The sequence below is a fragment of the Nerophis lumbriciformis genome, linkage group LG23 (assembly GCF_033978685.3).
Source record: "Nerophis lumbriciformis linkage group LG23, RoL_Nlum_v2.1, whole genome shotgun sequence".
NCBI lineage: Eukaryota > Metazoa > Chordata > Actinopteri > Syngnathiformes > Syngnathidae > Nerophis > Nerophis lumbriciformis.
Genome location: NC_084570.2, coordinates 33,101,661 through 33,128,396, shown reverse-complemented (window position 1 = coordinate 33,128,396; position 26,736 = coordinate 33,101,661). Strand labels below are relative to the sequence as shown.

At 39.9% G+C, this 26,736-nt stretch overlaps 2 protein-coding genes across 5 annotated transcripts in view; both read left to right on the top strand.

Annotated features, from left to right (window-relative positions):
- LOC133622215 (phosphatidate phosphatase LPIN3) overlaps positions 1-19,481 on the top strand; it is a 54,514-nt gene extending 35,033 nt beyond the window's left edge. For 3 of the 4 annotated variants that reach the window (XM_061984696.1, XM_061984697.1, XM_061984698.1), the window contains 16 exons: positions 1,988-2,089; positions 2,165-2,273; positions 2,358-3,045; positions 5,403-5,496; positions 8,249-8,430; positions 8,496-8,589; positions 8,659-8,728; positions 8,817-8,909; positions 8,991-9,049; positions 10,397-10,547; positions 10,626-10,774; positions 12,024-12,110; positions 12,192-12,344; positions 12,442-12,556; positions 18,233-18,336; positions 18,412-19,481. In XM_061984696.1, the coding sequence (XP_061840680.1) occupies positions 1,988-2,089; positions 2,165-2,273; positions 2,358-3,045; positions 5,403-5,496; positions 8,249-8,430; positions 8,496-8,589; positions 8,659-8,728; positions 8,817-8,909; positions 8,991-9,049; positions 10,397-10,547; positions 10,626-10,774; positions 12,024-12,110; positions 12,192-12,344; positions 12,442-12,556; positions 18,233-18,336; positions 18,412-18,556 (2,395 nt within the window). In that variant the 3' untranslated portion in view covers positions 18,557-19,481. Of the gene's footprint in view, positions 1-712; positions 1,341-1,987; positions 2,090-2,164; positions 2,274-2,357; positions 3,046-5,402; positions 5,497-8,248; positions 8,431-8,495; positions 8,590-8,658; positions 8,729-8,816; positions 8,910-8,990; positions 9,050-10,396; positions 10,548-10,625; positions 10,775-12,023; positions 12,111-12,191; positions 12,345-12,441; positions 12,557-18,232; positions 18,337-18,411 lie in introns of those variants that run through there. The other variant, XM_061984699.1, reaches the window with a different exon arrangement.
- A 4,960-nt stretch (positions 19,482-24,441) lies between these two features.
- The window catches only part of trim107 (tripartite motif containing 107), an 8,521-nt gene continuing 6,226 nt past the window's right edge, over positions 24,442-26,736 (top strand). Inside the window, exon 1 of the mRNA XM_061984702.2 lies at positions 24,442-24,544. The gene's annotated coding sequence lies outside the window, so the exon portion shown is untranslated. The remainder of the gene's footprint in view (positions 24,545-26,736) is intronic.

Here is a 26,736-nt window from a genome sequence, read left to right as displayed (position 1 = left end):
AGTTGTTGGTTGTTATTGAAGTTGAAGTTGGAGAGCAGTTCAGTTTGTTGTTTGGCTGGAGCTGCTTAGGGGAGCAAGAGGAGCAGGAGGGAGAGAAGGGAGAGAGAGGCATATGGATCTTCATCCAGGTGAAGGGAGAGGGGCGAGTTGGAGAGGGGGGGGCAGGTAGGGGAGGCGGGAGTGGGGGTAGGGGTGGATTTCATTTTCGCGGGGTTTGGTTCGTTTGAAAACAAAGAAAATGGAAGTGTGAAAGCGCCCCTAAATCCTGTGTATGCCGCGGGTCCAGACGTCGCGTCCTCGACCGTCAGGGACCGGGGAGAGGCCGCGTGGACCCCCGCCACACCGTCTCCACTGCAGACCGGGGTGTCGATGTCGACAGTCAACTCATTGACCGCCGCCACGCTGCTCGCCGCCGTGCTGTTCGCCGCCACGCTGCTCGCCGCCGTGCTGCGCGCCGTGCTGGTCGCCGCCGTGCTGTTCGCCGCCGTGCTGCTCGCCGCCGTGCTGTTCGCCGCCATGCTGTTCGCCGCCGTGCTGTTTGCCGCCGTGCTGTTCGCCGCTGTGCTGTTCGCCGCCGTGCTGTTCGCCGCCGTGCTGTCCGTCACCGTGTTGTTTGCCGCCGTGCTGTTTGCCGCCGTGCTGTTCGCCGCCGGGTCGCTGCCTTCACGGATGTCTGGGTCGTCCGCCGCCGCCGCCGAGCCGCCGAGCCGCTGAGCCGCCGACCGTGTCGATGAATGGGGCGAAGTCCTCCGTCGAGCGCCGATCGCTGGAGGACAGGTGAGCTTGAGTTGGGATGAGCCGATAGGAGGTCCCGCAGCTAAGTTAGCTTCAATGGCGTCGCTAGCAGTAGCATTGCTAGGCTTTGCCAGGCGGGACAACATTAACCGTGTCGTTACAGGTCCAGGGTTGAGTTCAGTGTTCAGAGTTCAGTGTCTCCTGATAGTAGAAGTAATAGTAGTATAATAAAAGCGCTGCATACTAAATACTGTCTGACAAAACAAGAGTCTCAGTCAAATAGCTTTCACACATGTTTTTTTGCACATTCGCTGTGTTCTCAATTATTTTTGTTTTGCTGTGATAGTTATAACTATGTTGTGGGTTAAAGTTAAAAAGTTAAAGTAAAAAAAGTTAATGTTAAAAAAGTTAAAAGTTAAAGTACCAATGATTGTCACACACACACTAGGTCTGGCCAAATTATTCTCTGCATTTGACCCATCACCCTTTATCACCCCCTGGGAGGTGAGGGGAGCAGTGGGCAGCAGCGGTGGCCGCGCCCGGGAATCATTTTTGGTGATTTAACCCCTAATACCAACCCTTGATGCTGAGTGCCAAGCAGAGAGGTAATGGCTCCCATTTTTATAGTCTTTGGTATGACTCGGGTTTGAACTCACAACCTACCGATCTCAGGGCGGACACTCTAACCACTAGGCCACTGAGTAGGTACTAGGCCACTGAGTAGGGCTGTATTTTATATTGTTAAATATGCTACAAAACATTTTATTCACATTATTGGAGTAATTAAATTACAATTCCGTTCAACTGGCATGTCACAAAATCTGTCCAAATCTCCCCAAACGTTTCCCAATCATTTATGCCGTTAAGATTTTTAAGTTATTCCAAAATACAGTTTCTAACTCGTGACGTCTTCTACAGACATCAGATGTGGGACGGTTTAGTATGAATTGTGTTAGTTGTATTGCAAATTACAAACCTTGCTTGGAGTGATGAATGAAGAAGCAGAAACGCTATGGATGAATAGTAGATTGAAACAGGACTTGTACTTCCGGTTCAAGGCACGAAACAGGAAGTAGATTTTCAAGCCACGACAGTGAACAAACTCCTCCAGAAGATGGCACCATAGCACAAGCAATAACACACCTTTTCAGTGGCCCTGTCAGAGTTCTATGAAAAGTATATGTTGAAAACAAAACATTATGGCCGTTAGCATTAGTTTCACTGATCACTGTGTTTTGTATGTGTGTTAAAGTCACTCCGTGTACTTCTCCATGTCTGAGGAGCCAAACGAGGAGAAGCTGGCGGCCAGAGATGCTCATCCGCACTCAGACGGAGACCAATCACCTGTAGAAAAGTGCGGAACATTGATATCTGTCTGTATTTGACTCCACTATCCAACATTAATACATATTTCTCCCTCTCCGAGCAGTGTGTTTGACAGCCGGCCATCCTCTCCTAAGAGTGACTCGGAGCTGGTGGTTAAAAGCCAAGACTCCCCTGGATTGCCGATGCAATGGAGCTGGGGAGGCTTTCCCGTGGTAAATACAGGACTCACACGTGTCGTAGTAAAAGCCCTACTATCACACTATCGCTGAAAAAGTTCCTGTCTTCCCTCTTGACAGCCACGACAGTCTGGGAGGTCATCAGTGGAGCTTGAGCGCTCAAAGTCTTCCCATTTCCGTACTATCCAGAGAGAATGTTCCTTTGACATGGACGATGAGTCCGTGTTTAGCTGTGACAAAGTGAGCCAGGTGACGGTGGTCCGACCACAACCCAGGACTCAGTCTCTCGACTTGAGCTTGCACTACCCCTCGCATTTGAAAGCTCCTATTTTTGCCACACCCCTTCACTTGACCGGTTTTACCCCGAGTGAACTTTCAAAGTCTTGTCCGTCGACAGAGAGAGGCGACACTGAGTCTCTTGCTCTGGAAGACGCTGCAGTCGTTACTGAGCAAGCTGGCGTCAGGGGTAAAGCAGCTTGTCCTGATGACGTAACCAACAACAGTCAGACAGTTAAAGGAAGTGAAAAGGCTGCATTACAAACCGATGATGCAGACAATAATAGCACCGTTTGTGCAGAATCAGCTAATCTAGGGCCCTTAAGTAAACAAGGCTCCATTGGCAGCGTTCCCGACAGTGGGATTGATCCCAGTGCCGAGGGGGGGGAGGAGGAGGAGGAGGAGGAGGACGGCAGACCTGGCGTGGCAAAAGCTGAAGCCAAAGACAACGGGACCAGCTGTATGGCAGCTGAGGAGTTGGCAAACTGCTCAGAGACATCCGCCAAACAAAAGCAACGAGGCAAAAAGAAGAGTAAGTCCAAAGAGGTTCATTAGGTCTTCAAAAAATTATGCAATTTGTTATCCTTATGGTCAGACATCTGTGTTTACTTCTGTACCTGACGGTTTCGGCTACAACTGATGCCTTCCTCAGGTTGTCAACATCCTAACGGTTTCGGCTACAACTGATGCCTTCCTCACAGGTTGTCAACCTTCTGATGGTTTCGGCTACAACTGATGCCTTCTTCAGAGGTTGTCAATCTCCTGATGGTTTCGGCTACAGCTGTTTCCTTCCTCAGAGGTCTCCTGTGTCAACAAAGAGGTTGACAACCTCTGAGGAAGGCAACTGTTGTAGCCGAAACCATCAGGAATTTGACAACCTCTGAGGAAGGCAACTGTTGTAGCCAAAACCGTCAGGAGATTGACAACCTCTGAGAAAGGCAACAGTTGTAGCCAAAACCGTCAGGAGGTTGACAACCTCTGAGGAAGGCAACAGTTTTAGCCAAAACCGACAGGAGGTTCACAACCTCTGAGGAAGGCAACAGTTGTAGCCGAAACCGTCAGGAGTTTGACAACCTCTGAGGAAGGCAACTGTGTAGCCGAAACCATCAGGAGTTTGACAACCTCCGAGGAAGGCAACTGTTGTAGCCGAAACCGACAGGAGGTTGGCAACCTCCTGAGGAAGGCAACAGTTGTAGCCGAAACCGTCAGGACGTTGACAACCTCTGAGGAAGGCAACAGTTGTAGCCAAAACCAACAGGAGTTTCACAACCTCTGAGGAAGGCATCTGTTGTAGCCGAAACCGTCAGGAGTTTGACAACCTCTGAAGAAGGCAACAGTTGTAGCCAAAACCGACAGGAGGTCCACAACCTCTGGGGAAGGCAACAATTGTAGCCGAAACCGTCAGGAGGTTGACAACCTCTGAGGAAGTCAACTGTTGTAGCCGAAACCATCAGGAGTTTGATAACCTCTGAGGAAGGCAACAGTTGTAGCCAAAACCGACAGGAGGTTCACAACCTCTGGGGAAGGCAACAGTTGTAGCCGAAACCGTCAAGAGGTTGACAACCTCTGAGGAAGGCAACAGTTGTAGCCGAAACCGTCAGGAGGTTGACAACCTCTGAGGAAGGCAACTGTTGTAGCCGAAACCATCAGGAGTTTGACAACCTCTGAGGAAGGCAACTGTTGTAGCCGAAACCGTAAGGAGTTTGACAACCTCTGAGGAAGGCAACAGTTGTAGCCAAAACCGACAGGAGGTTCACAACCTCTGAGGAAGGCAACAGTTGTAGCCGAAACCATCAGGAGTTTGACAACCTCCGAGGAAGGCAACTGTTGTAGCCGAAACCGACAGGAGGTTGACAACCTCTGAGGAACGCAACAGTTGTAGCCGAAACCGTCAGGAGGTTGACAACCTCTGAGGAAGGCAACAGTTGTAGCCAAAACTGTCAGGAGGTTGACAACCTCTGAGGAAGGCAACAGTTGTAGCCAAAACCAACAGGAGTTTCACAACTTCTGAGGAAGGCAACTGTTGTAGCCGAAACTGTCAGGAGTTTGATAACCTCTGAGGAAGGCAACAGTTGTAGCCAAAACCGACAGGAGGTTCACAACCTCTGGGGAAGGCAACAGTTGTAGCCGAAACCGTCAGGAGGTTGACAACTTCTGAGGAAGGCAACTGTTGTAGCCGAAACCGTCAGGAGTTTGACAACCTCTGAGGAAGGCAACAGTTGTAGCCGAAACCGTCAAGAGGTTGACAACCTCTGAGGAAGGCAACTGTTGTAGCCGAAACCATCAGGAGTTTGACAACCTCTGAGGAAGGCAACAGTTGTAGCCAAAACCGACAGGAGGTTCACAACCTCTGGGGAATGCAACAGTTGTAGCCGAAACCGTCAGGAGGTTGACAACTTCTGAGGAAGGCAACTGTTGTAGCCGAAATCGTCAGGAGTTTGACAACCTCTGAGGAAGGCAACAGTTGTAGCCAAAACCGTCAAGAGGTTGACAACCTCTGAGGAAGGTAACAGTTGTAGCCGAAACCGTCAGGAGGTTGACAACCTCTGAGGAAGGCAACTGTTGTAGCCGAAACCGTCAGGAGTTTGACAACCTCTGAGGAAGGCAACAGTTGTAGCCGAAACCGTTAAGAGGTTGACAACCTCTGGGGAAGGCAACAGTTGTAGCCGAAACCGTCAGGAGGTTGACAACCTCTGGGGAAGGTAACAGTTGTAGCCAAAACCATCAGGTATGGAAGTAAACACAAATCGAGCATGCATACTACGTGGCAAAACTTAAAGCCTGATTTACTTTTGCAGGAGAGTAAGTTGTTCTTCAAAAGACGATTTGTTTTTCCTTCAAAAAAAAAAAGTCTCCAAATAGTCTACATGCCTATTATTTTGTTCACAGACAGGCGTAATCACCATCTGGGACCAACAGACATTTACTTAGATGACCTGACTTCACTGGATCCCGGGGTTGCAGCGCTCTATTTCCCTAAGAGGTAAGAAGATCACGTGAATGATGGCCGTGTCCATATTCAGCGACTGCATCCTTTTCAAGGCCAATCACATCAAAACGGCTGTCCCAGATCCAAGGCAACTCTTTCCTTTGAATTTTTTAGAAGACGCACCACTACTTTCTTTACTGTCTACTTTTTTTTTTATCCAAGTAACACAAACTGGACTAGACTAAGATGAGTTGTAATTGCAAATGTTGTCAAAAATACTTTTTCACATTGTCAATATCAGGTATTGTGTGTATAATATCAGTGCAAAAATTTATTTTGGTGTACAATGGATGCAATAGAATTAAATCAAGCATACATACTACGCGGCAAAACTTAAGGCCTGATTTACTGAAGGTTTGCGTGTACTTTAACATGTGCAAACCTGATAGCAAACGCAAAGCTGATCTACTAAACGCATGCAAAGTGGATTGCGTCTGTTAAGTGAGCAAAATAAGACGTGCAATCCCTTTTGAGGTTTCTGTCTTCGTTAAAATGTCAAATAAATGCTGATCATCAAAACGCCCACAATACTGGGAGGAGAAAATGCAAATGTTATTATTTAGCACACGCAATGTGATTAATCAACACTCACCACTGTTTAGCATGTGTCAGAAGGATGTGCAAACTGACAAGTGCAAGATGAGTGCTTGCCCAGCTTAGTCAGACCAGAATCATCCGTCCTACATGTGTGTGTCAACATTTTGGACAGTCAGAAATAAAAAATATTAGCAACATTATTTTATAACGTTATAGCTGCTAGAGGACTTAAGGTGCTGCTAAAAACAAATGTGATTGTGTTTTTGTGTCCTTTTGTATTTTTTTTTTTAAATGACTTTTTGTTTTTTTCCACATAGAATATATAATATTAAAATATTTCTTATATGAAAAAAAAAAAATCCATATGCATTTTTTTGCATCTTAAGCGGAGTAAGTGCAGCCTCTTACTAATGAGCGCACCTTCGGCTGTAAAAAAAAAAGAAGAAAAAAAAAAAGTGGTTTAATTGTAGCTACAGTGCACGACTGCTTCTAAAATGCCCATGAAAACATAGCAAAACGCCACACTTAGGAGCATGATAACATGAATGTGCAGCAAATGAGTGTCTCCATGATGATGCCTTGCATAGTACTGTGTTTTCCAAACCATAAGGCACACTGCTGATGAGCGGGTCTATTCAGGTCTATTTTCATACATAAGGCGCACCGGATTATAAGGCACATTGAAGTGGTCATATGATTTTTTTCTAAATGTAAAAGACTTCCTTGTGGTCTACATAACATGTAATGGTGGTTCTTTGCTCAAAATGTTGCATAGATGATGTTTTACAGATAATCTTCAAGTCACTTTCTGACAGTCGCTTCAGGATGCGCCGTTTTGTGGTCGGTCTTATTTACGTGGCTCACCTTCAACAGTGTCTTCTCCCCGTCATCTTTGTTGTAGCGGTGTAGCGTGCAAGGACGGGTGTGGAAGAAGTGTCAAAAGATGGCGCTAACTGTTTTAATGACATTCAGACTTTACTTCAATCAATAACAGAGCAGCATCTCCTCGTGAAACAACAACGCCGGAAATGTGTCCCGTGAAAAACCGTCCGACCGGAACTCTAATAAATAAAGTTCCTTGGGTAAATAATGTAAACTCACTACACCTGTATGTTTTAGTGCTTCCACGGCGAGTTTACTGACATAAATAAGTAAGAACTTTACACTACTTTATATTACAAATGGCACCAGCGGATGATGAATGTCCCATAACAAGAAGATAGAGAAAAAGAAAAAGCTTATTGACTACGGCGTCGGCACGGACTACAATGGCGGACTTGTGCAAATTTTCAGGACTTATGCAGATCTCAAATACAGATCAGCAGGTACCAGTAGGTAAGAAAAGTTGGTTTTGCATAATATTGCATAACAAAACGCCAGATAATGTGTCCGCTAATGGGTGCCATTTTGCGGTCCTTATACACACCATAATAATACACGTACTTCTGACTACGATAGCCGTAATGGGCCGACAATCCATCAAGCGGTGCGGCTTCAAAGTCGTACTAAAACATTTTGAAAGATTTTTGAGCGCCGTGTGTAATGTTCTTTATTTTCAATGGAACATTTAAAGTTGTAGTCTTGTTTACTGGCGTCATATTGCAGTCTACACGTATCTCTTATGTGTGACTGCCATCTACTGGTCACACTTATCATTACACCACAATGGCGCCCCATAATACACCTGCTGTGATCCTGTTTTTATGTTTTTATGTTTTTATTAATTCTATTTTAATTATTTATTTTTTTATCATGTTCTGTTTGTGTTGTGTTGTGTTTGCTCGGTACTCGTTTTATCTTTTAACCTGCTCATTGTACAGCACTTTGGCTACCCCTGTGGTAAATTTTAAATGTGCTTTATAAATAAAGTTGATTTGATTTGATTTGATGTACCAAATAAAATTGCTTCAACGTCAGTAAGCACAACCAGAATTAGTCCGTACATTAGGCGCACCGTCGATTTTTGAGAAAATGAAAGGATTTTAAGTGCTCCTTATAGTCCGAAAAATACGGTAAACACAAAATCCTCATTTAAATAAGGCCGTCTGCACCACTTTACACATTTACAGGCAGTCTTAGTAGATCACACGCAATAGTACACGGTATTTTTGAGGTTGCACACACTGTTTAGCTCATGGTATTTGGATCTTAGTAAATCAGGCCCATATTGTATTAAAGGCAACCTAAATGACTTCATGTGTCCCTGCAGTGAAGTCGAGGGTTCCTCCACTCATGTAGCAGATCAAAGCTCCTGCTCAGGAAGCCAGTCGCCACAATCTGTGGGCGCGCTGGACAGTGGCACTGAATACCAGTCCGATTCTGCGTCCTACAGCACAGAGGTCAGCATGTCCCTCTGTGGACAAGTGGGTGACACCAGCCAGATAACAAAAGGTATGTTTGAAGTCACTGACCTCATGAAGGAACGTGTTTCAATCAATGTTTTGTTGTTTATCCAGAGAAGTTTTCGGCGCATTCTGTGTCATACCAGGACTTTGCCAACAATCCAGGAATCATAGAAGACCCCAGCCTTGTATTATGTGTCAACTCCAAGTAAGACAAATCATTTTGTCCATTTACTGATCAATATTTCATGTCTTCCTTACAATTCTTTTTTGACAGCTATTATAATTGGGCAGTGGCTGCTCCAATGGTCTTGTCCATGACAGCTTTCCAGAAGAATCTACCTCAGGTTTGGTCTTAAAATAGCGAATTCATTGAAACTAGGAACATTTTGACAGGATTAACGTGTTGTTTCTGTTCTGATTTTTGCTGCTTAGAGTACAGTAGAGAAGCTGGTAAAAGACAAAATGCCCAAAAAGTCAGGACGCTGGTGGTTCTCTTGGAGGAGGCGAGACTTGGACAAAAATAAGGTTGAGTTGATTTCTGTTTGTTGGACTTGACGAGCACTCAAATATTGATATTATTCTCACAATACCGGTTTGTTTTTTTAGCAACAGCACTCGAAGGAAAGCCAAGAGGAGATGATTGTTGGAGATGTGACCACCGTCAAGTATGTTAACTCACAAAGACATCCTGACACTTTTTATGCTATTTAACAAATATTTAGGTATGACTGAAAAATCAAATGAGATCCATTACAAATGACGTGGTTGTGATTGATGTAGTTTACTTTTATATTTTGAAATATCTTTGCACGTCATAGTCAAGGTGTTTCTACTCCCGGACATAAACTTTTTGAACTGGAGATACAGGACAATAAAATGCCGGACAAACAGATTTGTGAACTCTTTTTACCCGAGAGCAATAGTGTCGCTGAACACAAGGCATAAAAAAGAATGACTGTGCATGTGAGCTGTGTGCTTGGTATTTTTATGTATTTTATGTATTATTTTTAGCTATTTATCTGAGTACCATGAATTTGCACTAAATTAGTTTGCTTGCAATTTCGTTGTACAATGACAACAAAGATATATTCTATTCAAGTGTTTTTCAACCTTTTTTGAGCGAAGGCACATTTTTTGCGTTGAAAAAATGCGGAAGCACACCACCAGCAGACATCATTAAAAAACGAAACTCAGTTGACAGTAAAAAGTTGTTTACGTAATTGTTGGATATGACTTTAAACCATAACCAAGCATGCATCACTATAGTTCTTGTCTCAAAGTAGGTGTACTGTCACCACCTGTCACATCACGCCGTGACTTATTTGGAGTTTATTGCTGTTTTCCTGTGTGTGTTTTTAGTTCTTGTCTTGCGCTCCTATTTTGGTGGCTTTTTCTCTTTTGTTGGTATTTTCCTGTAGTAGTTTCATGTCTTATATTTCCCGCATCTACTTTGTTTTAGCAATATTTCAGTTGTTTTTATCCTTCTTTGTGGGTACATTGTTGATTGTCACGTCATGTTCGGATGTACTTTGTGGACGCCGTCTTTGCTCCACAGTAAGTCTTTGCTGTCGTCCAGCATTCTGTTTTTGTTTACTTTGCAGCCAGTTCAGTTTTAGTTTCATTCTGCATAGCTTTCCCTAAGCTTCAATTACTTTTCTTAGGGGTACTCACCTTTTGTTTATTTTTGGTTTAAGCATTACACACCTTTTTACCTGCATGCTGCCTCCGCTGTTTCCAACATCTACAAAGCAATTAACTACCTGCTGCCACCTACTGATATGGAAGAGTATTACACGGTTACTCTGCCAAGCTGTAGACAGCACAGACACTCAACAACAACACATCGGACTATAATTACTGGTTTGCAAAAAATATTTTTAACCCAAATAGGTGAAATTAGATAATCTCCCACGTCACATCAGACTGTATCTCACGGCACAATGGTTGAAAAACACTATTCTATTCTATTTTATTATTAATATGCAGTTTTTTGCTGAATTTCCATCCCTCAGAGCCTCACTGGATGACGTGGACAGTGATGAGGTGGCGAGGCTTGGTCAAAAACCATTCCTTACTTCCAGCTTGTCAACAGATACCCTTCGCACCGCTCAGTGCATCACCAACATGTACCGCAAGTCCCTGCGTCTGACCTCGGAACAGATTGTAAACACACACACTCGGAGGTAAACCCTGTACGTGTCGCTCCCGTTAAACTACACCAGCGCTCTGCTTCTTCATCAGGAGAACTTGAATCTGCGTGACGGAGCAAACAAGGTCATTTTCAGCGTGACCACCCAGTACCAGGGCACCTGTCGCTGTGAGGCCTCCATCTATTTGTGGAACTGTGATGATCGCATCATCATATCGGACATAGATGGCACCATCACAAAGTAAATACAGCTGTGTAGGGTTGTACGCTATAACGGTACTAGTATAGTTTGAAAAGTACTGGTTCAACATATTTATTTTTTTAACAGCCATTACGGCGCGTCGTCGTTACGTCGTGACATTGCTGGTTTTACGAGCAGAGGAGCATGTTCGGCAGCGCACACTTACAAACAGACACAGTGTGTAGACAGAAAAGGGAGAACGGACGCATTTTGGTGTAAAAAGTCAAGATAAGGGTGAAGTTATAACACTGAAACACCCTCAGGAAGAGGTGCTTTAAGACATGGCTAGCTAGTTAGCGGCAGTCTGCAGTGTTTTAGCTACTTCTAAATCACTAATCCTGGCCTCCATGGCGACAAATAAAGTGAGTTTCTTCCAAGTAGGATTATCACTGGAGGACGAGGAATAGCTAAACATGCTTCACTACACACCGTAGGAGGATACAATAGCTCACCGGCGTCACAATGTAAACAAATGCCATGGGTGGATCTACACCTGACATCCACTGTAATGATACCAAGTACTAGAGCATATCTAGTCGATACTACTATGATTACATTGATATTTTTTACTGTCACAAAATGTTTTTTCTTTTTTTTGTTAAATTCATATTGTGTTTATAAAGTCAGTAAATACGTCCCTGGACACATGAGGACTTTGAATATGACCAATGTATGATCCTGTAACTACTTGATATCGGATCGATACCTAAATGTGTAGTATCATCCGAAACTAATGTAAAGTATCAAAGAAGGGAAGAAAAAGTGATTATTACATTTTAACAGAAGTGTAGATAGAACATGTTAAAACAGAAAATAAGCAGATATTAACAGTAAATGAACAAGTAGATTATAATCAATTTTTACAGTTTGTCTTTTATAATGTTGACAAAATAATAGGTATATAAATGACCCAATATGTTACTGCATACGTCAGCAGACTATTTAGGAGTCTTTGTTTGTTTACTTACTACTAAAAGACAAGTTGTCTAGTATGTTCACTATTTTATTTAAGGACTAAATTGCATTAATAAACATGTGTTCAATGTACTCTAAGATTTTTTGTTCAAATAAAGACAATAATGCCATTTTTCCTGGTCCCCTTTATTTAGAAAAGCATCAAAATATATTTTGGTACCGGTAACAAAATGTTAATATGGAGACCACCCTACAGTTGCCTTACCAAATGTGTGTTCTGACTGCTTGTACGCACATGTACTGTATGAACTCCCTATCTTGGTTTGCCCTGCAGGTCTGATGCTCTGGGTCACATCCTGCCTCAGTTTGGCAAAGACTGGACACACAAAGGCATTGCCAAACTCTACCACAAAATTCACCAGTAGGTGACGTGCACTTTTGGAAACAACAGCAAGATTATATCAACTTTTCATTGAGTACAAACCTGTCTCTCTCTCTCCAGAAATGGCTACAAGTTCCTGTATTGTTCGGCCCGTGCTATAGGCATGGCCGCCATCACCAAGGACTACCTGCAGTGGGTCAACGACAAAGGCACTGTTCTCCCTAAGGGTCCGGTGCTGCTTGCACCCAGCAGTCTGTTTTCAGCACTCCACAGGTACCATCAGTACCACTCTAATGAACTCCTACATTCCAATCTCATTCCATCAGACCCTTCAAGGGTTGAACTGTTATTTATGTTGTGACCTGTGCAGGGAGGTGATTGAGAAGAAGCCAGAGGTGTTTAAAATTGCCTGTCTGGGTGACATCAGGGACTTGTTCAACCCGAAGAGACAACCCTTCTACGCTGCCTTTGGCAACAGAACCAATGTATGTACAAAACTTACAGTACCCACTCTTTACCAGTGACGTGCGGGGAGGTTCATGGCTGGTGAGGCACTGACTTCATCACAGTCAGATTTATAAACATATGAACCCTAAAGAGTATCTTATTCACCATTTGATTGGCAGCAGTTAACGGGTTATGTTTAAAAGCTCATACCAGCATTATTCCCTGCTTGGCACTCAGCATCAATGGTTAGAATTGGGGGTTAAATCACCAAAAATGATTCCCGGGCGCGGCGCCGCTGCTGCCCACTGCTCCCCTCACCTCCCTGGGGGTGAGCAAGGGGATGGGTCAAATGCAGAGGACAAATTTCACCACACCTAGTGTGTGTGTGTGACAATCATTGGTACTTTAACTTAACTTTTACTTTACACATACAAACTGTAGCACACAAAAAAGCACATTTAATAAAAAAAACTTATTATGGTCTTACCTTTACTTATAAATGGAGTCCATGCGCCGCTCCTTCTGAACAAAAGCATCGATAACTTGTTTATAGAAGTCTTCCTTATCTTTCTTCAGTTTTAAAAGTATCTCTGTCTCTATGGAGATGATCCTTTAATTATTACCTCCTGCTTCGATTAAAAGTCCAGTTTAGAAAACTGTTTTATTTTAGATATGTAATCCTCCATGTTAATAGTCCAGGCAAGAGGAAAAAATAAACGATCGCTGCTAACTGTTGCTGCTTGTTGTCACTTCTTCTGCAGCCGAGTAGTTGCATGAATGATCTCTGGGATCACTAGCGCCCTCTACCACCAGGAGGCGGGATTACTGCGAGCCTCACCCAGTGCGTCTTTTGCAGCCGTTTTATGATTGCTCAGCACAAGAAATACGTTACACACATACAGTTGTTGACAAAATACACTGTACATTATATACCTCAGCTAACTAAACTATGGAAATGTATAATATAATTCATATAGCAATACTGTCTCACTGCACAGCAGGCCAGCAGTTAGCCGAGTCATTGCGCAATCCATGGTGAGGCTCAACTCAGTGACGTGCCTCAACTGGCTGGTGACTCACCACAAGTCTCTTCTCAATATTTGAACGGCAAATGTGGAAATTCAGCGATTTTGAATAAAAATAATCTAAAACTGATTAAGTTAAATAGAAAATAACTTCATAGTATAATCACTGGATACATATAACAATTTAATTATTTTCTTTTCTTTTTACATTTTTTTCTTTCCATGATGGCATGTGAGGCCCCGCCTCACCTGCCTCCCCTGACTGCACGTCACTGCTCTTTACCCACTAATATCTCTCACAATCATGGCTTTTCTAAAGCTCCACTACTGTCACAAATGTCATTATTTTTTTTAGTAGGGATCATCTTACTTGGTTTTTGCAGGAAATGAGGACTTTAAAGGCTACATTTGTAGATTGTTTAGTCCAGTCTTTCTTAAACATTGTTGGGACGCAAATTCCCCATAAAAATGCCCCAAAATATCTATTTTTCAGCTGTGGTCCGTTTGGGTCGCAACAGTACTCGGTTGTAATACATTTTTACACCACTTGTGGCAGTAATGACTATATTGAATAGGCATACTTGCCAACCTTGAGACCTCCGATTTCGGGAGGTGGGGGGAGGGGGTGGGGGTGGGCGTGGTCGGGGTGGGACGGGGGCGTTGTCCGGGCGTGGCTAAAAGGGGAGGAGTATATTTACAGCTAGAATTCACCAAGTAAAGTATTTCATATATATATATATATATATATATATATATATATATATATATATATATATATATATATATATATATATATATATATATATATATATATATGAAATACTTGACGTTCAGTGATATCTAGCTATATATATATATATATATATATATATATATATATATATTATTATATATGTGTGTATATATATATATATATATATATATATATATATTTTATTATATATATATATATATATATATAATAAATACTTGAATTTCAGTGTTCATTTATTTACACGTATACACACACATAGCACTCATCTACTCATTGTTGAGTTAAGGGTTGAATTGTCCATCCTTGTTCTATTCTCTGTCACTATTTTTCGAACGATGCTGAACACCCTCTCTGAGCATTGATGTGTGGCACGCACAAAAGTGCTTTCATCAAATGCACTAGATGGCAGTATTGTCCTGTTTAAGAGTGTCACAACATTGCTGTTTACGGCAGACAAACTGCTTTACGGTATACAAAAAAGTGACTGCTGCTGTTGTGTGTTGTTGCCGCGCTGGGAGGACGTTAATGAAACTGCCTAACAATAAACCCACATAAGAAACCAAGAACTCGCCCTCCATCATTCTATAGTTATAACGTGATTGGGCAGGCACGCTGTTTTATATTGTGGAGGACCTGAGTCCGCCTGAATTTCGGGAGATTTTCGGGAGAAAATTTGTTCCGGGAGGTTTTCGGGAGAGGCGCTGAATTTCGGGAGTCTCCCGGAAAATCCGGGAGGGTTGGCAAGTATGTGAATAGGACTGCAACTAACCATTATTTTGATAGTCGATTTAGTCAACGACTATCTTAACAATTAGTCGACTATTTTGATAGTCGATTAGTCAACGACTATCTTTATGATTAGTTGACTATTTTGATAGTCGATTAGTCAACGACTATCTTAATGATTAGTCATTGACTATCTTAACGATTATTCGACTGTTTTCATAGTCGATTAGTCAACGGCTATCTTTACGATTAGTTGACTATTTTCATAGTCGTTTAGTCAACGACTATCTTTATGATTAGTCGACTCTTTTGATAGTCGATTAGTCAACGACTATCTTAACGATTAGTCGACTATTTTGATAGTCGATTAGTCAACGACTATCTTTATGATTAGTTGACTATTTTCATAGTCGATTAGTCAACGACTATCTTAACGATTAGTCGACTATTTTCATAATCGATTAGTCAACGACTATCTTTATGATTAGTTGACTATTTTGATAGTCGATTAGTCAACGACTATCTTAACCATTAGTCGACTATTTTGATAGTCGATTAGTCAAAGACTATCAACGATTAGTCGACTATTTTGATAGTCGATTAGTCAACGACTATCAACGATTAGTCGACTATTTTGATAGTCGATTAGTCAACGACTATCTTTATGATTAGTCAACTATTTTGATAGTCGATTAGTCAACGACTATCTTAACGGTTAGTCGACTATTTTGATAGTCGATTAGTCAACGACTATCTTAACGATTAGTCAACGACTATCTTAACGATTAGTCGACTATTTTGATAGTCGATTAGTCAACGACTATCTTTATTATTAGTTGACTATTTTGATAGGCGATTAGTCAATGATTATCTTAACGATTAGTTGACTATTTTGATAGTCGATTAGTCAACGACTATCTTTATTATTAGTTGACTATTTTGATAGGCGATTAGTCAACGATTATCTTAACGATTAGTTGACTATTTTGATAGTCGATTAGTCAACGACTATTGTTACGGCTACTCTTGCGTTCAAAAAAGTTGGAAAAAATAAAGATAGCAGAGTAGTCCTCTGAGGAGGAGGTCTATGACTCACTAAATTCCTTAATAAGCACTTGCGGAGATATTTCTAGATTCCAAATGATCATAGTTTATTTTCACAAACAAAAATGTTCTCTGTGGTTGGCTTCAGAATAATCAAAACAAGACTTCTTTAGCGGTAGATAAAGTGTCTCACTCCTCACTCCTTCAACATGAAAGACAGACAAAAGGAGCTCCCAGCTGTCCTCTCTCCTTCATCATAGGAGGAGGAAACTCCCACCAGGAGGAGGACCGTGAGCAGCTGAAAACAAGTATAGTCAATCATAATTCATCTAAAACTTTAAATAATTAATCAACATCATCATTGGCATTATTTGATTTACCATTGCCAATTTTTTTTTATAAATAAATGATATAGATAGGCTCCAACGACTATCTTAACGATTAGTCGACTAATCAGATAATAAAGCGTTCACATATTTAATGGCTCTAATTTTTCCATCGATTTCTAAATGCAGATTAAGTTATTTCAGGCACACCAGACTGTATCTCACGACACACTAGTGTGCCGTGGCACAGTGGTTGACAAACACTGCTCTAGGGGACCCTCGTGGCCCAACAATGGGCCCCGACCCTATGGTTAAACACTGGTTCAGTCTATCTACTGTATTAAGGGTAAAGCAATTATTTAAGGGGTACATTTTTTTTTTTTATAAAATACTAAATTATATATATATATGTATATATCATTTTTAAATAAAGAAATAAAATGTTATAATTATTGTATAAATGTTCTATTATATTATGGCCTCTTAGAAATATTAAAGGCTAAATCCCATGTTGTGGTTTTATAGTTTCTTTCTCTCCCCTCCAACACTGTTTGTAGTCAGTGGGTGTTTTTGCTTTCTTCCATGAATGAAATTGTATCAAGTCAGTGTTGAAATTGTTGGTTCCTTCGCTCCAAAATGGCCCACACCAGTGGTTCTCAAACCTCTGAAAAACACTTGGCTCTCCAAGTACCACCTGGATGACCAACATTAAAATACACTACAGCAGGGATGTCAAAGTGGTTTTCATTGAGGGCCACATCACAGTTATGGCTGCCATCAGAGGGCCGCTTGTAACTGTGAATAATGTATGAATTTTCCTCTGGATTTCTTTATTAATTATATACATTGTTTTAAGTAGACTGTCTATTTTACAGTATAACTTTACATTTACAACATTTTACTGTAAAATCAATCAATCAATGTTTACGTATATAGCCCAAGATCACGAGTGTCTCAAAGGGCTGCACAAGCCACAACGACAAAATAGTGTTTTTTTTTTTTGTTTTGTTTTTTTACAACATTTTACGGTAAATATAAAAACAGTACCACTGTTTTTGGGGGGATTTTTTTACAGAAAAATCTGGCAGCTTAGTTGCCAGAATTCTTGCGTTAAATTGACATTGGTTTTTACAACATGATTTTGTTAATGGAAAAACAGTACAAGTTCTTATTTTATTCTGACAACTTAGCTGCCAGATTTTAGACCGTAAAAACAAATGTAGCGTCTTTCCATTTACAGTAATACACCGTTAAAAACAACAACCCTAGATTTTACAGTCAAAAACTGGCAGCTCAGTCAACACAATTTTAACGCAAAAAACAGTAGTATTTTTTTTCAATTTACAGTAATATGCTGTAAAGAACAACGTAAAATGTATTGTCATTTTTTTAAATTTGATGGGTAGTTTGCTGTAAAGTTAAGTATTTTTATTTAGACAAAAACATGTTTTTAAAGTATGATGATATACTGTAATATTTGTTGCAATAATGGATACTATTCAAGTTTAAAAGGTATGCAATTTCAAGCAGTACACATTTTTTTTTGTCAAAATTAAAACTATCAACGACATTTAGTGAGAAAATATGAAGTACTTTATTGACACATATCATTTCCAGGTAAAAGTACGGCAGTAGCCAGAGGTCCAGAGCACAGATAGTTCTAGTCCAATGATCTCCCACTTCTTCCTCTCAGCACTGTCCTTCACACACACTTTATATCGGACCTATGCTTGCAAAACACTATTGTGTAATCACTAGCTAATGCTAGCAAGTGAGATGTTTAGTGCGGAGCGTGGGTGGAGGTAGGATGTTTGACTCTGTAACCTGTGGTCCCTGCAGGATGCGTACGCCTACACAAAGGTGGGCGTGCCTGACACCAGGATTTTTACTGTCAATCCCAAAGGAGAGATGATCCAGGAGAAGACCAAAACCAACAAGTCCTCGTAGGTTTTCATGAGTATTAAAGACCAGGACACACTTATAAACGTGAACCTTTTTTTATACATCTTTTTATGCAGGTATTGTCACCTGGGTGAATTGGTGGAGCATTTCTTCCCCGCGCTTGACGGCAGCGGACCTTCTGCTTTCCTCTGTCCTGAGTTCAGCAGTTTCTCCTTCTGGAGGGAGCCTCTGACACACCTGGACCTTGACACACTCCTCTAGACTTCCCTTATCTTACCTTACCTTTGTCGGCCTTAATATTTATAGCAGAACACATTTTCCCAGCATGCAGTGCTGCCTTTGATTGACGCCTGTAGCAGCTGACACAGTAAGTAATATATATTACATATTCACTGTGATTACATACATTAGACACAGTAAGTAATATTTATATATATTACATATTCACTGTGATTACATACATTAGACACAGTAAGTAGTATTTATATACTGTATATATATTACATATTCACTGTGATTACATACATATGACTCAGTAATATTTATACATATGTATATATATATATATATATATATATATATATATATGTATATATATTCAGTGTGATTACATACATATGACACAGTAAGTAATATTCATATATAACATTCACTGATAAATGCACTGATTACATACATATGACACAGTAATATTCATATATATATTTAACATATTCACTGATAAATGTGCTGATGACATACATATGACACAGTAAGTAATATTATATATAACATATACACTGATTACATACATATGACACAGTAATATTCATATATATATTACATATTCACTGATAAATGCATTGATTACATACCATATTTTGCAGACTCTTAGCCACACCCACTATATTTTAGAAGAAAACATTGTTTTCTATATATAAACTGCAGATAAATACCAGTACGTTGTGAAATATTTAGTAAATGTTTATTTGCATACCTAAACGGTGTTCGTAACAGGGCAGTAAAACGGCTGATCAAATAAAAAGCCGTTGATGTACCGTCAGTTCTTAACTATTAGCCGCTACTTTTTTTCTCTACACTTTGAATTCTGCGGCCTATAAAACAGTGCGGCTGATTTATGTTTTTTTTTTTTTTTTGCTGACGGCCATAATACAAAAAGTTTAAAAACAAAAACCAAGCAAATACACTCTCAGAAGGTTTTTATCGTTATTATTGGACAATTCGCTTTTAGGTGCTGCAGTGTTTTTCCATTTACTCCTTTCAACCGGAAGTGGAAGTGCTGTTCAGTTTTCTAGCCATTCATAGCTTTGCCACTCATATGGATTCTTCATTCATCACTCCAAGCAACATTTGTAAGTTGTACAATATAACTAAAACAATTCAAAGTTACTAAACCATCCCAGGTGTGAGGTCTGTAGGAGTGTTTTCATGCATATGTATACGTACTATCGTTATGTAATGATGCTAGCGTCGTTAGCATTGGTTAACATGCTAACACATTTACGAGTGTCTGTGTGAGTGTTATTAACTTACATACGTTTTGTATTGTTTGAGTTTCACAAATTCCTCAGTAAATTCACCAAAACGTCAGCGTGGAGTTATTGAGTCTGTTTAGCTGATTGGAAAGCTAGCTTGCGCAGCTAGTGGGGCCATGACCATGACTTCTGTTTTGTCTGATCAGCCGTTTTACTGCCGTGTTGCAGTCACCGTTTGGAAACAATTAAGGTGTGTAAAAGAATATTTACAGAATATTTCTGTGTAAATATTCATTTTACAGTGTATATATCTGCGGTGCGACTAATATATGGACAAATACTATTTCTCACTACAAGTGTAGTGGGTGTGGCTTACATTCCGGTGCGCTCCATACTCCGGAAAATACTGTATTTATCATCCTTTATGAGATGAGTAACATTTTCTACTTTTTTAATAAGGTTAAAGATGTTAATCAGTATTCTTCTTCCTTTGTTTATTTCAGTGCATTGTTTGATTTCTCTGCTTTATCCCTTCCGTCATATAGCTGTCAGCCAAGAAAAATCCATAGATTAGCCGCACCTTTGTATAAGCCGCAGGGTTCAAAGCTCGGGTAAACTTCTCGTCCAGGAAATACTGTAGATATTTAGTGCTTACATTCATACTGGCCAAAAGTTTGGACACACCTTCTTCTCGTGTTCTTTATTTTCATGACATGAAAACTATGAATGAACACGTGGAGTTAAAATAGTGAAATAACTGAAAACATGTTCTATATTCCAATTTCTTCAAAATAGCCACCCTTTGGTCTGATTACTGCTTTTAACACTCTTGGTATTCTCTGGATGAGCTTCAAGAGGAAATGGTTGTCACTTCACAGGTGTGCCTTATCAGGGTCGATTAGTGGAATGTTTTGCTTTATCAATGAGGTGTTGTGCATGAGAGGGTGTGTCCAAACCTTTGACCTGCACTGTACTTTATTGTCCCGCTCAGGGAAATAATGTTGATGTCCAAACACCACACGTCCTACAACCAGTCTCATGTTAATGACAATCAATCACATTTTGCCTTTATTCGTTGTTGTTGTTGCACAGCAAACTTGGAGCAAAGTATAGTATTTATATACATTTATATGAGTCAAATCAGCTCGAGTTATTAAATGCTGCAAATTCCAAATCTGTAAGGACTGTTGCTTATTTTACGTGAAGGGACCACTTCCTGTTGTAACCTTCTAGTCCAGTGTGTGTTCCAAAGGCTTTTAAAGCTGCAACTATGTCATGATTGTGTTTATTTATGTGTCTGCCTCTACTACTGTACTCCATGTGACTGATTACTTCCTTGGACCATGAATGTCCTGCTAGTGAAGGAATGATGTCAATCATTTCTGGTCAGGATGCAGGACAACAGCTGTAAGAGTTCTAGTAGAAATAACACAATGCTGGGCTGTTATTACATTCTATGTCTTCCTTCTCCTGCACTTCCAACTTTAGTACACTGTGAACAAGGACTTGCTTTTACACAAACTAATCACCAATGTTCTTTCTTTAATGATATATTTATTTTTGCATAATTTGCATGCCACAAACTGAGAAACATTGACTACTTTGCAGATATTTGTTTGTGCATACAATTTGGATGCATTAAAAAAAAAAAATCTAATAAAGCCGCTCATTTTTTCCAAGATGGCACCACTGTAGTGGCTGCTGGTTGCAAGAGCTCTCGTGTGTCCTCCTTTTGTGTTTGAGCAGGGATGTCAAAGTGGTTGTCATTGAGGGCCACATCACAGTTATGGCTGCCATCAGAGGGCCGCTTGTAACTGTGAATAATGTATGAATTTGCCTCTGGATTTCATTATTAGTTATATAAATTGTTTCCATTTTACAGTAGAAACTTTACATTTAAATTTTTTTACTGTAAAATGTTTTTATTTTTTTTACAATCATTTTAAGGTCAATGGAAAAACAGTACGACTGTTTTTTGGGAGGGTTTTATGTGAAAATCTGGCAGCTTAGTTGCCAGAATTTTTGTGTTAAATTGACATTGGTTTTTACAACATGATATATTGTTCATGGAAAAACAGTACAAGTTCTTTTTTTATTCTGGCAACTTAGCTGCCAGTTTTTATACCGTGAAAACAAATGTACCGTCTTTCCATTTACAGTAATACAACGTTAAAAACAACAACCCTAGATTTTACAGTCAAAAACTGGCAGCTCAGTCAACACAATTTTAACTCAAAAAACGGTAGCATTTTTTTTTTCAATTTACAGTAAAATTCTGTAAAGAACAACGTAAAATGTATTGTCATTTTTATTAATTTGATGGGTAGTTTGCTGTAAAGTTAAGTATTTTTATTTAGATGAAAACATGTTTGGAAAATATGATAATATACTGTAATATTTGTTGCAATATTGGATACTATTAAAGTTTAAAAGGTATGCAATTTCAAGCAGTACACATATTTTTTCTGTCAAAATGAAAAAAATCAATGACATTTAGTGAGAAAATATGAAGTACTTTATTGACACATATCATTTCCAGGTGTTTGCGGGCCAGATAAAATGATATGGCGGGCCAGATCTGGCCCCCGTGCCTTGACTTTGACACCTGTGTGTTAAATGTTTCCCTCGTTTTCATGTGGTTTCTGCCTTCTGGTTCGGACCTTTTCGGCACTTTTTTTTTTGTTGTGAACTCTTGGATCCACCTCCGGGGAAGTTTTGCACCGGAGACCAGCTGCTGGCTCTCTGCCACACCAGAGTCTGCGTGAAGAGACCAAAAGAGAAGGGGCTGCGGAGTGAGTGTTGAGCATTGAGGTTTGACAAGCTTTACGGAGTTGAATGAGCATGTGACGGACATTTTGGTCCCCCTGGTGTTATCAACACTCATTGGCTAGGGGCAGTCGAAGACGGAGTCCCTGTCTTTGTGCCCTGCAGACGATGGTGTGGACCACCTGGAGCCTATGTGGGTGTTGAAAAGGTGTGTTGTTGTTTGTCCATGTGTAGTACAATTGTAAGTACACTATATGTTTTAACTAGTAGGGCTGTGAATCTTTGGCCACCACACGATTCCATTCAGAATTGATTTTTTTTTTTCAAAATCTCTATACTTTTTTTAAATAACATTGGATGCCAGATCTATGATTAACTACATATCTCTATAAAATAGATTAAAAACATTTTTATATTACTTAAAAGAAAACTGGTTTTGTTCAATACAATTCTGGGACAGATTTTGGAGGTAAAAAGATGTTTTCTTTTTTTTAAATCGATTTTTGTGTTTTTTATATTGATTAAGAATCGTTACAGATAAGAATCACGATTCATTCGAAAATCAAACATTTTTTTACACCGCTATTATTTAGTGCTATTTTTCCTCCAGAAGGTCTTATCTTTGTCCATGTGATGTCAGATGAAACAAAAATTGAGCTGTTTGGCCACAATACCCAGCAATATGTCTGGAGGAGAAAAGGTGAGGCCTTTAATCCCAGGAACACAAGGCCTACCGTCAAGCACGGTGGTGGTAGTATTATGCTCTGGGCCTGTTTTGCTGCCAATGGAACAGGTGCTTTAAATGGGACGATGAAAAAGGAGGATTACCTCCAAATTCTTCAGGACAAGCTAAAATCATCAGCCCGGAGGTTGGGTCTTGGGCGCAGTTGGGTGTTTCAACAGGACAATGACCCCAAACACACGTCAAAAGTGGTAAAGGAATGGCTAAATCAGGCTAGAATGAAGGCTTTAGAATGGCCTTCCCAAAGTCCTGACTTAAACATGTGGACAATGCTGAAGAAACAAGTCCATGTCAGAAAACCAACACATTTAGTGGAACTGCACCAATTTTGTCAAGAGGAGTGGTTTAAAATTCAAGCAGAAGCTTGTGGATGGCTACCAAAAGCGCCTTATTGCAGTGAAACTTGCCAAGGGACATGTAAGCAAATATTAACATTGCTGTATGTTTGACCCAGCAGATTTGCTCACATTTTCAGTAGACTCATAATAAATTCATCAAAGAAGCAAACTTCATGAATGTTTTTTGTGACCAACAAGTATGTGCTCCAATCACTATCACAAAAAAACAAAAGAGTTGTAGAAATGATTGGAAACTCAAGACAGACATGACATTATGTTCTTTACAAGTATATGTCCACTTTTGACCAGGACTGTACATAGAGTACATACATAGAGGGACCCCTAGAGGTATTTGTAGGGGTCCCCAGCTAAACGACAGAGTTAATAGTAAAGGCTCCTTGTTGGGTCCATCCGTACACTCTGGTACATGAACATTGATAAATATGAATGCCGTTTGAAATTTTCCGGGGATATATTCCCATGTAGTTTAGTTACTTTTAATGGAGAATAACTTCGTTAAGTTTACTACATTTTCCAAGTAGCTTGTCCATCACTGCTGAAGTGGCAGCTGGTTAATCAGCTTTGTGTTCTTTAATCTAGTTTGTTCTTGAAAATTTCCCTCTTGTTTTTCGTACATTTTTTTTTGTGGACTCTTCGTATCTTCACTGCAACCACATCATCACCCCATCGTGGGATAAATAAAGTCTATCCCATATAAAGTATTGTTAGTGTGCACGTCATCAACTGTCACCTAGTTAGTCATTGTTTACGTGGCAGTTCCATCAGGCGGATGTGATGCACGCCAGGCCGCCAGGGGGCGCATGACAGTTACACCAGGTGAGATCAGACTAGCCTTTTTTCTTTTCTTTTTTTTTTTTTTTTTACAATTTTCACATGACGCCAAAACACAACTTTCTTCCTTGATTAGGTGAGTAACACTTTTTTTTGTTGATTTTAAACCCAATCCAACAAACGAAAGCGATATTGTATGAAGTAGAACCGTGTTTAAAGTGTTTTGCCACACGAGCGTCATGACAAAATCCAAGCAATCTGAAATGTTTGGTCAAATCTGAATTATAATGACTTGCAAATGTGTAGTTCGTCACCACGATTGTAGGGAATTATATCTGTCATGATTGTTTAAGGGCTTTAAAAATAGTATTTATTGACGTCTTTACCGAACACATTCATATGTTTTTATATATGTTAAGTTTAGAATGTAAGATCCACAAAAAAATAAAATAAAATACATATCACCCAGTTTTTATATGTTAAGTTTAGAATGTAAGATCCACACAAACAAAAAGGATTAAAACCAAACGTACTTCAAACGTCGTCTGTATCCATGACGTCATTGATTTAATGATAAACGAAAGTTAACAATTTAGCTGCGTGGATAATAAAAGCTACAGACAGGTAAGCAGACATTGACCTACAGTACAAAAACACTTTTTACATTTTTTTTTTTTACTAAATGCCAATGTAGTTAATTGAGAGATAATATCAAACCGACCACAAAATGTAATGTTTGCAGAGTTTTTTTTATTGATTGATTGAAACCTTCATTAGTAGATTGCACAGTACAGTACATATTCCGTACAATTGACCACTAAATGGTAACACCAGCATACGTTTTTCAACTTGTTTAAGTCGGGGTCCACGTTAATCAATTCATGGTTTGTAGCTACACTGCAGTATTATTGTTTCAATCAAAGTTGATTTCTATAGCATTGAAGCGCTGCACAAACAAGGACATGCCCTGATCTGAACCCACATCCGGGCAAGGAAAAACTCCAAATGCCCAAAATGGGAAAGAGAAGAAAACCTTGGGAAGGGGCCTCAGATGTGGGGGACAATTTTCCCTCTGAGGTGCGCTTGAGCAATTGTGCGCACAGCGGATCTATGCCGTGCACAAAATAAAAATCATTTTAAACAAACATAATTATTTGTTGTGTAGGATTTTGCAATGCAGTGACAAGATAAACCAACACTGTTCAATTATTGTCACATCTGTGGAGACACTTTAAAGAGGACAGGAGTTCCATCCATCACTTTATTGAACAAAAGTGTTTATATTCATCTGTACACGCACCAAAAACATTAATAAAAAATTAAATCTAGAAGTAGTCATGTTCTGCTGTACAAAGCAGGTTTAAACCAACTTTGTCTTTTGTCAGATCAACAATCATCTCTCTCACCTGCACACACACACTCATGATACTTAAAACTATATTGTAATATATACATATATGTGTGTATGTATATATATATATATATATACGTATATATATATGTGTGTGTGTATATATATGTGTATATACAGTACATATATATGTAGATATATATGTGTGTGTGTAATATATATATAAACCCCGTTTCCATATGAGTTGGGAAATTGTGTTAGATGTAAATATAAACAGAATACAATGATTTGCAAATCATTTTCAACCCATATTCAGTTGAATATGCTACAAAGACAACATGATTGATGTTCAAACTGATAAACATTTTTTTTTTGCAAATAATCATTAACTTTAGAATTTGATGCCAGCAACACGTGACAAAGAAGTTGGGAAAGGTGGCAATAAATACTGATAAAGTTGAGGAATGCTCATCAAACACTTATTTGGAACATCCCACAGGTGAACAGGCAAATTGGGAACAGGTGGGTGCCATGATTGGGTATAAAAGTAGATTCCATGAAATGCTCAGTCATTCACAAACAAGGATGGGGCGACGGTCACCACTTTGTCAACAAATGCGTGAGCAAATTGTTGAACAGTTTAAGAAAAACCTTTCTCAACCAGCTATTGCAAGGAATTTAGGCGTTTCACCATCTACGCTCCGTAATATCATCAAAGGGTTCAGAGAATCTGGAGAAATTGCTGCACGTAAGCAGCTAAGCCCGTGACCTTCGATCCCTCAGGCTGTACTGCATCAACAAGCGACATCAGTGTGTAAAGGATATCACCACATGGGCTCAGGAACACTTCAGAAACCCACTGTCAGTAACTACAGTTGGTCGCTACATCTGTAAGTGCAAGTTAAAACTCTCCTATGCAAGGCGAAAACCGTTTATCAACAACACCCAGAAATGCCGTCGGCTTCGCTGGGCCTGAG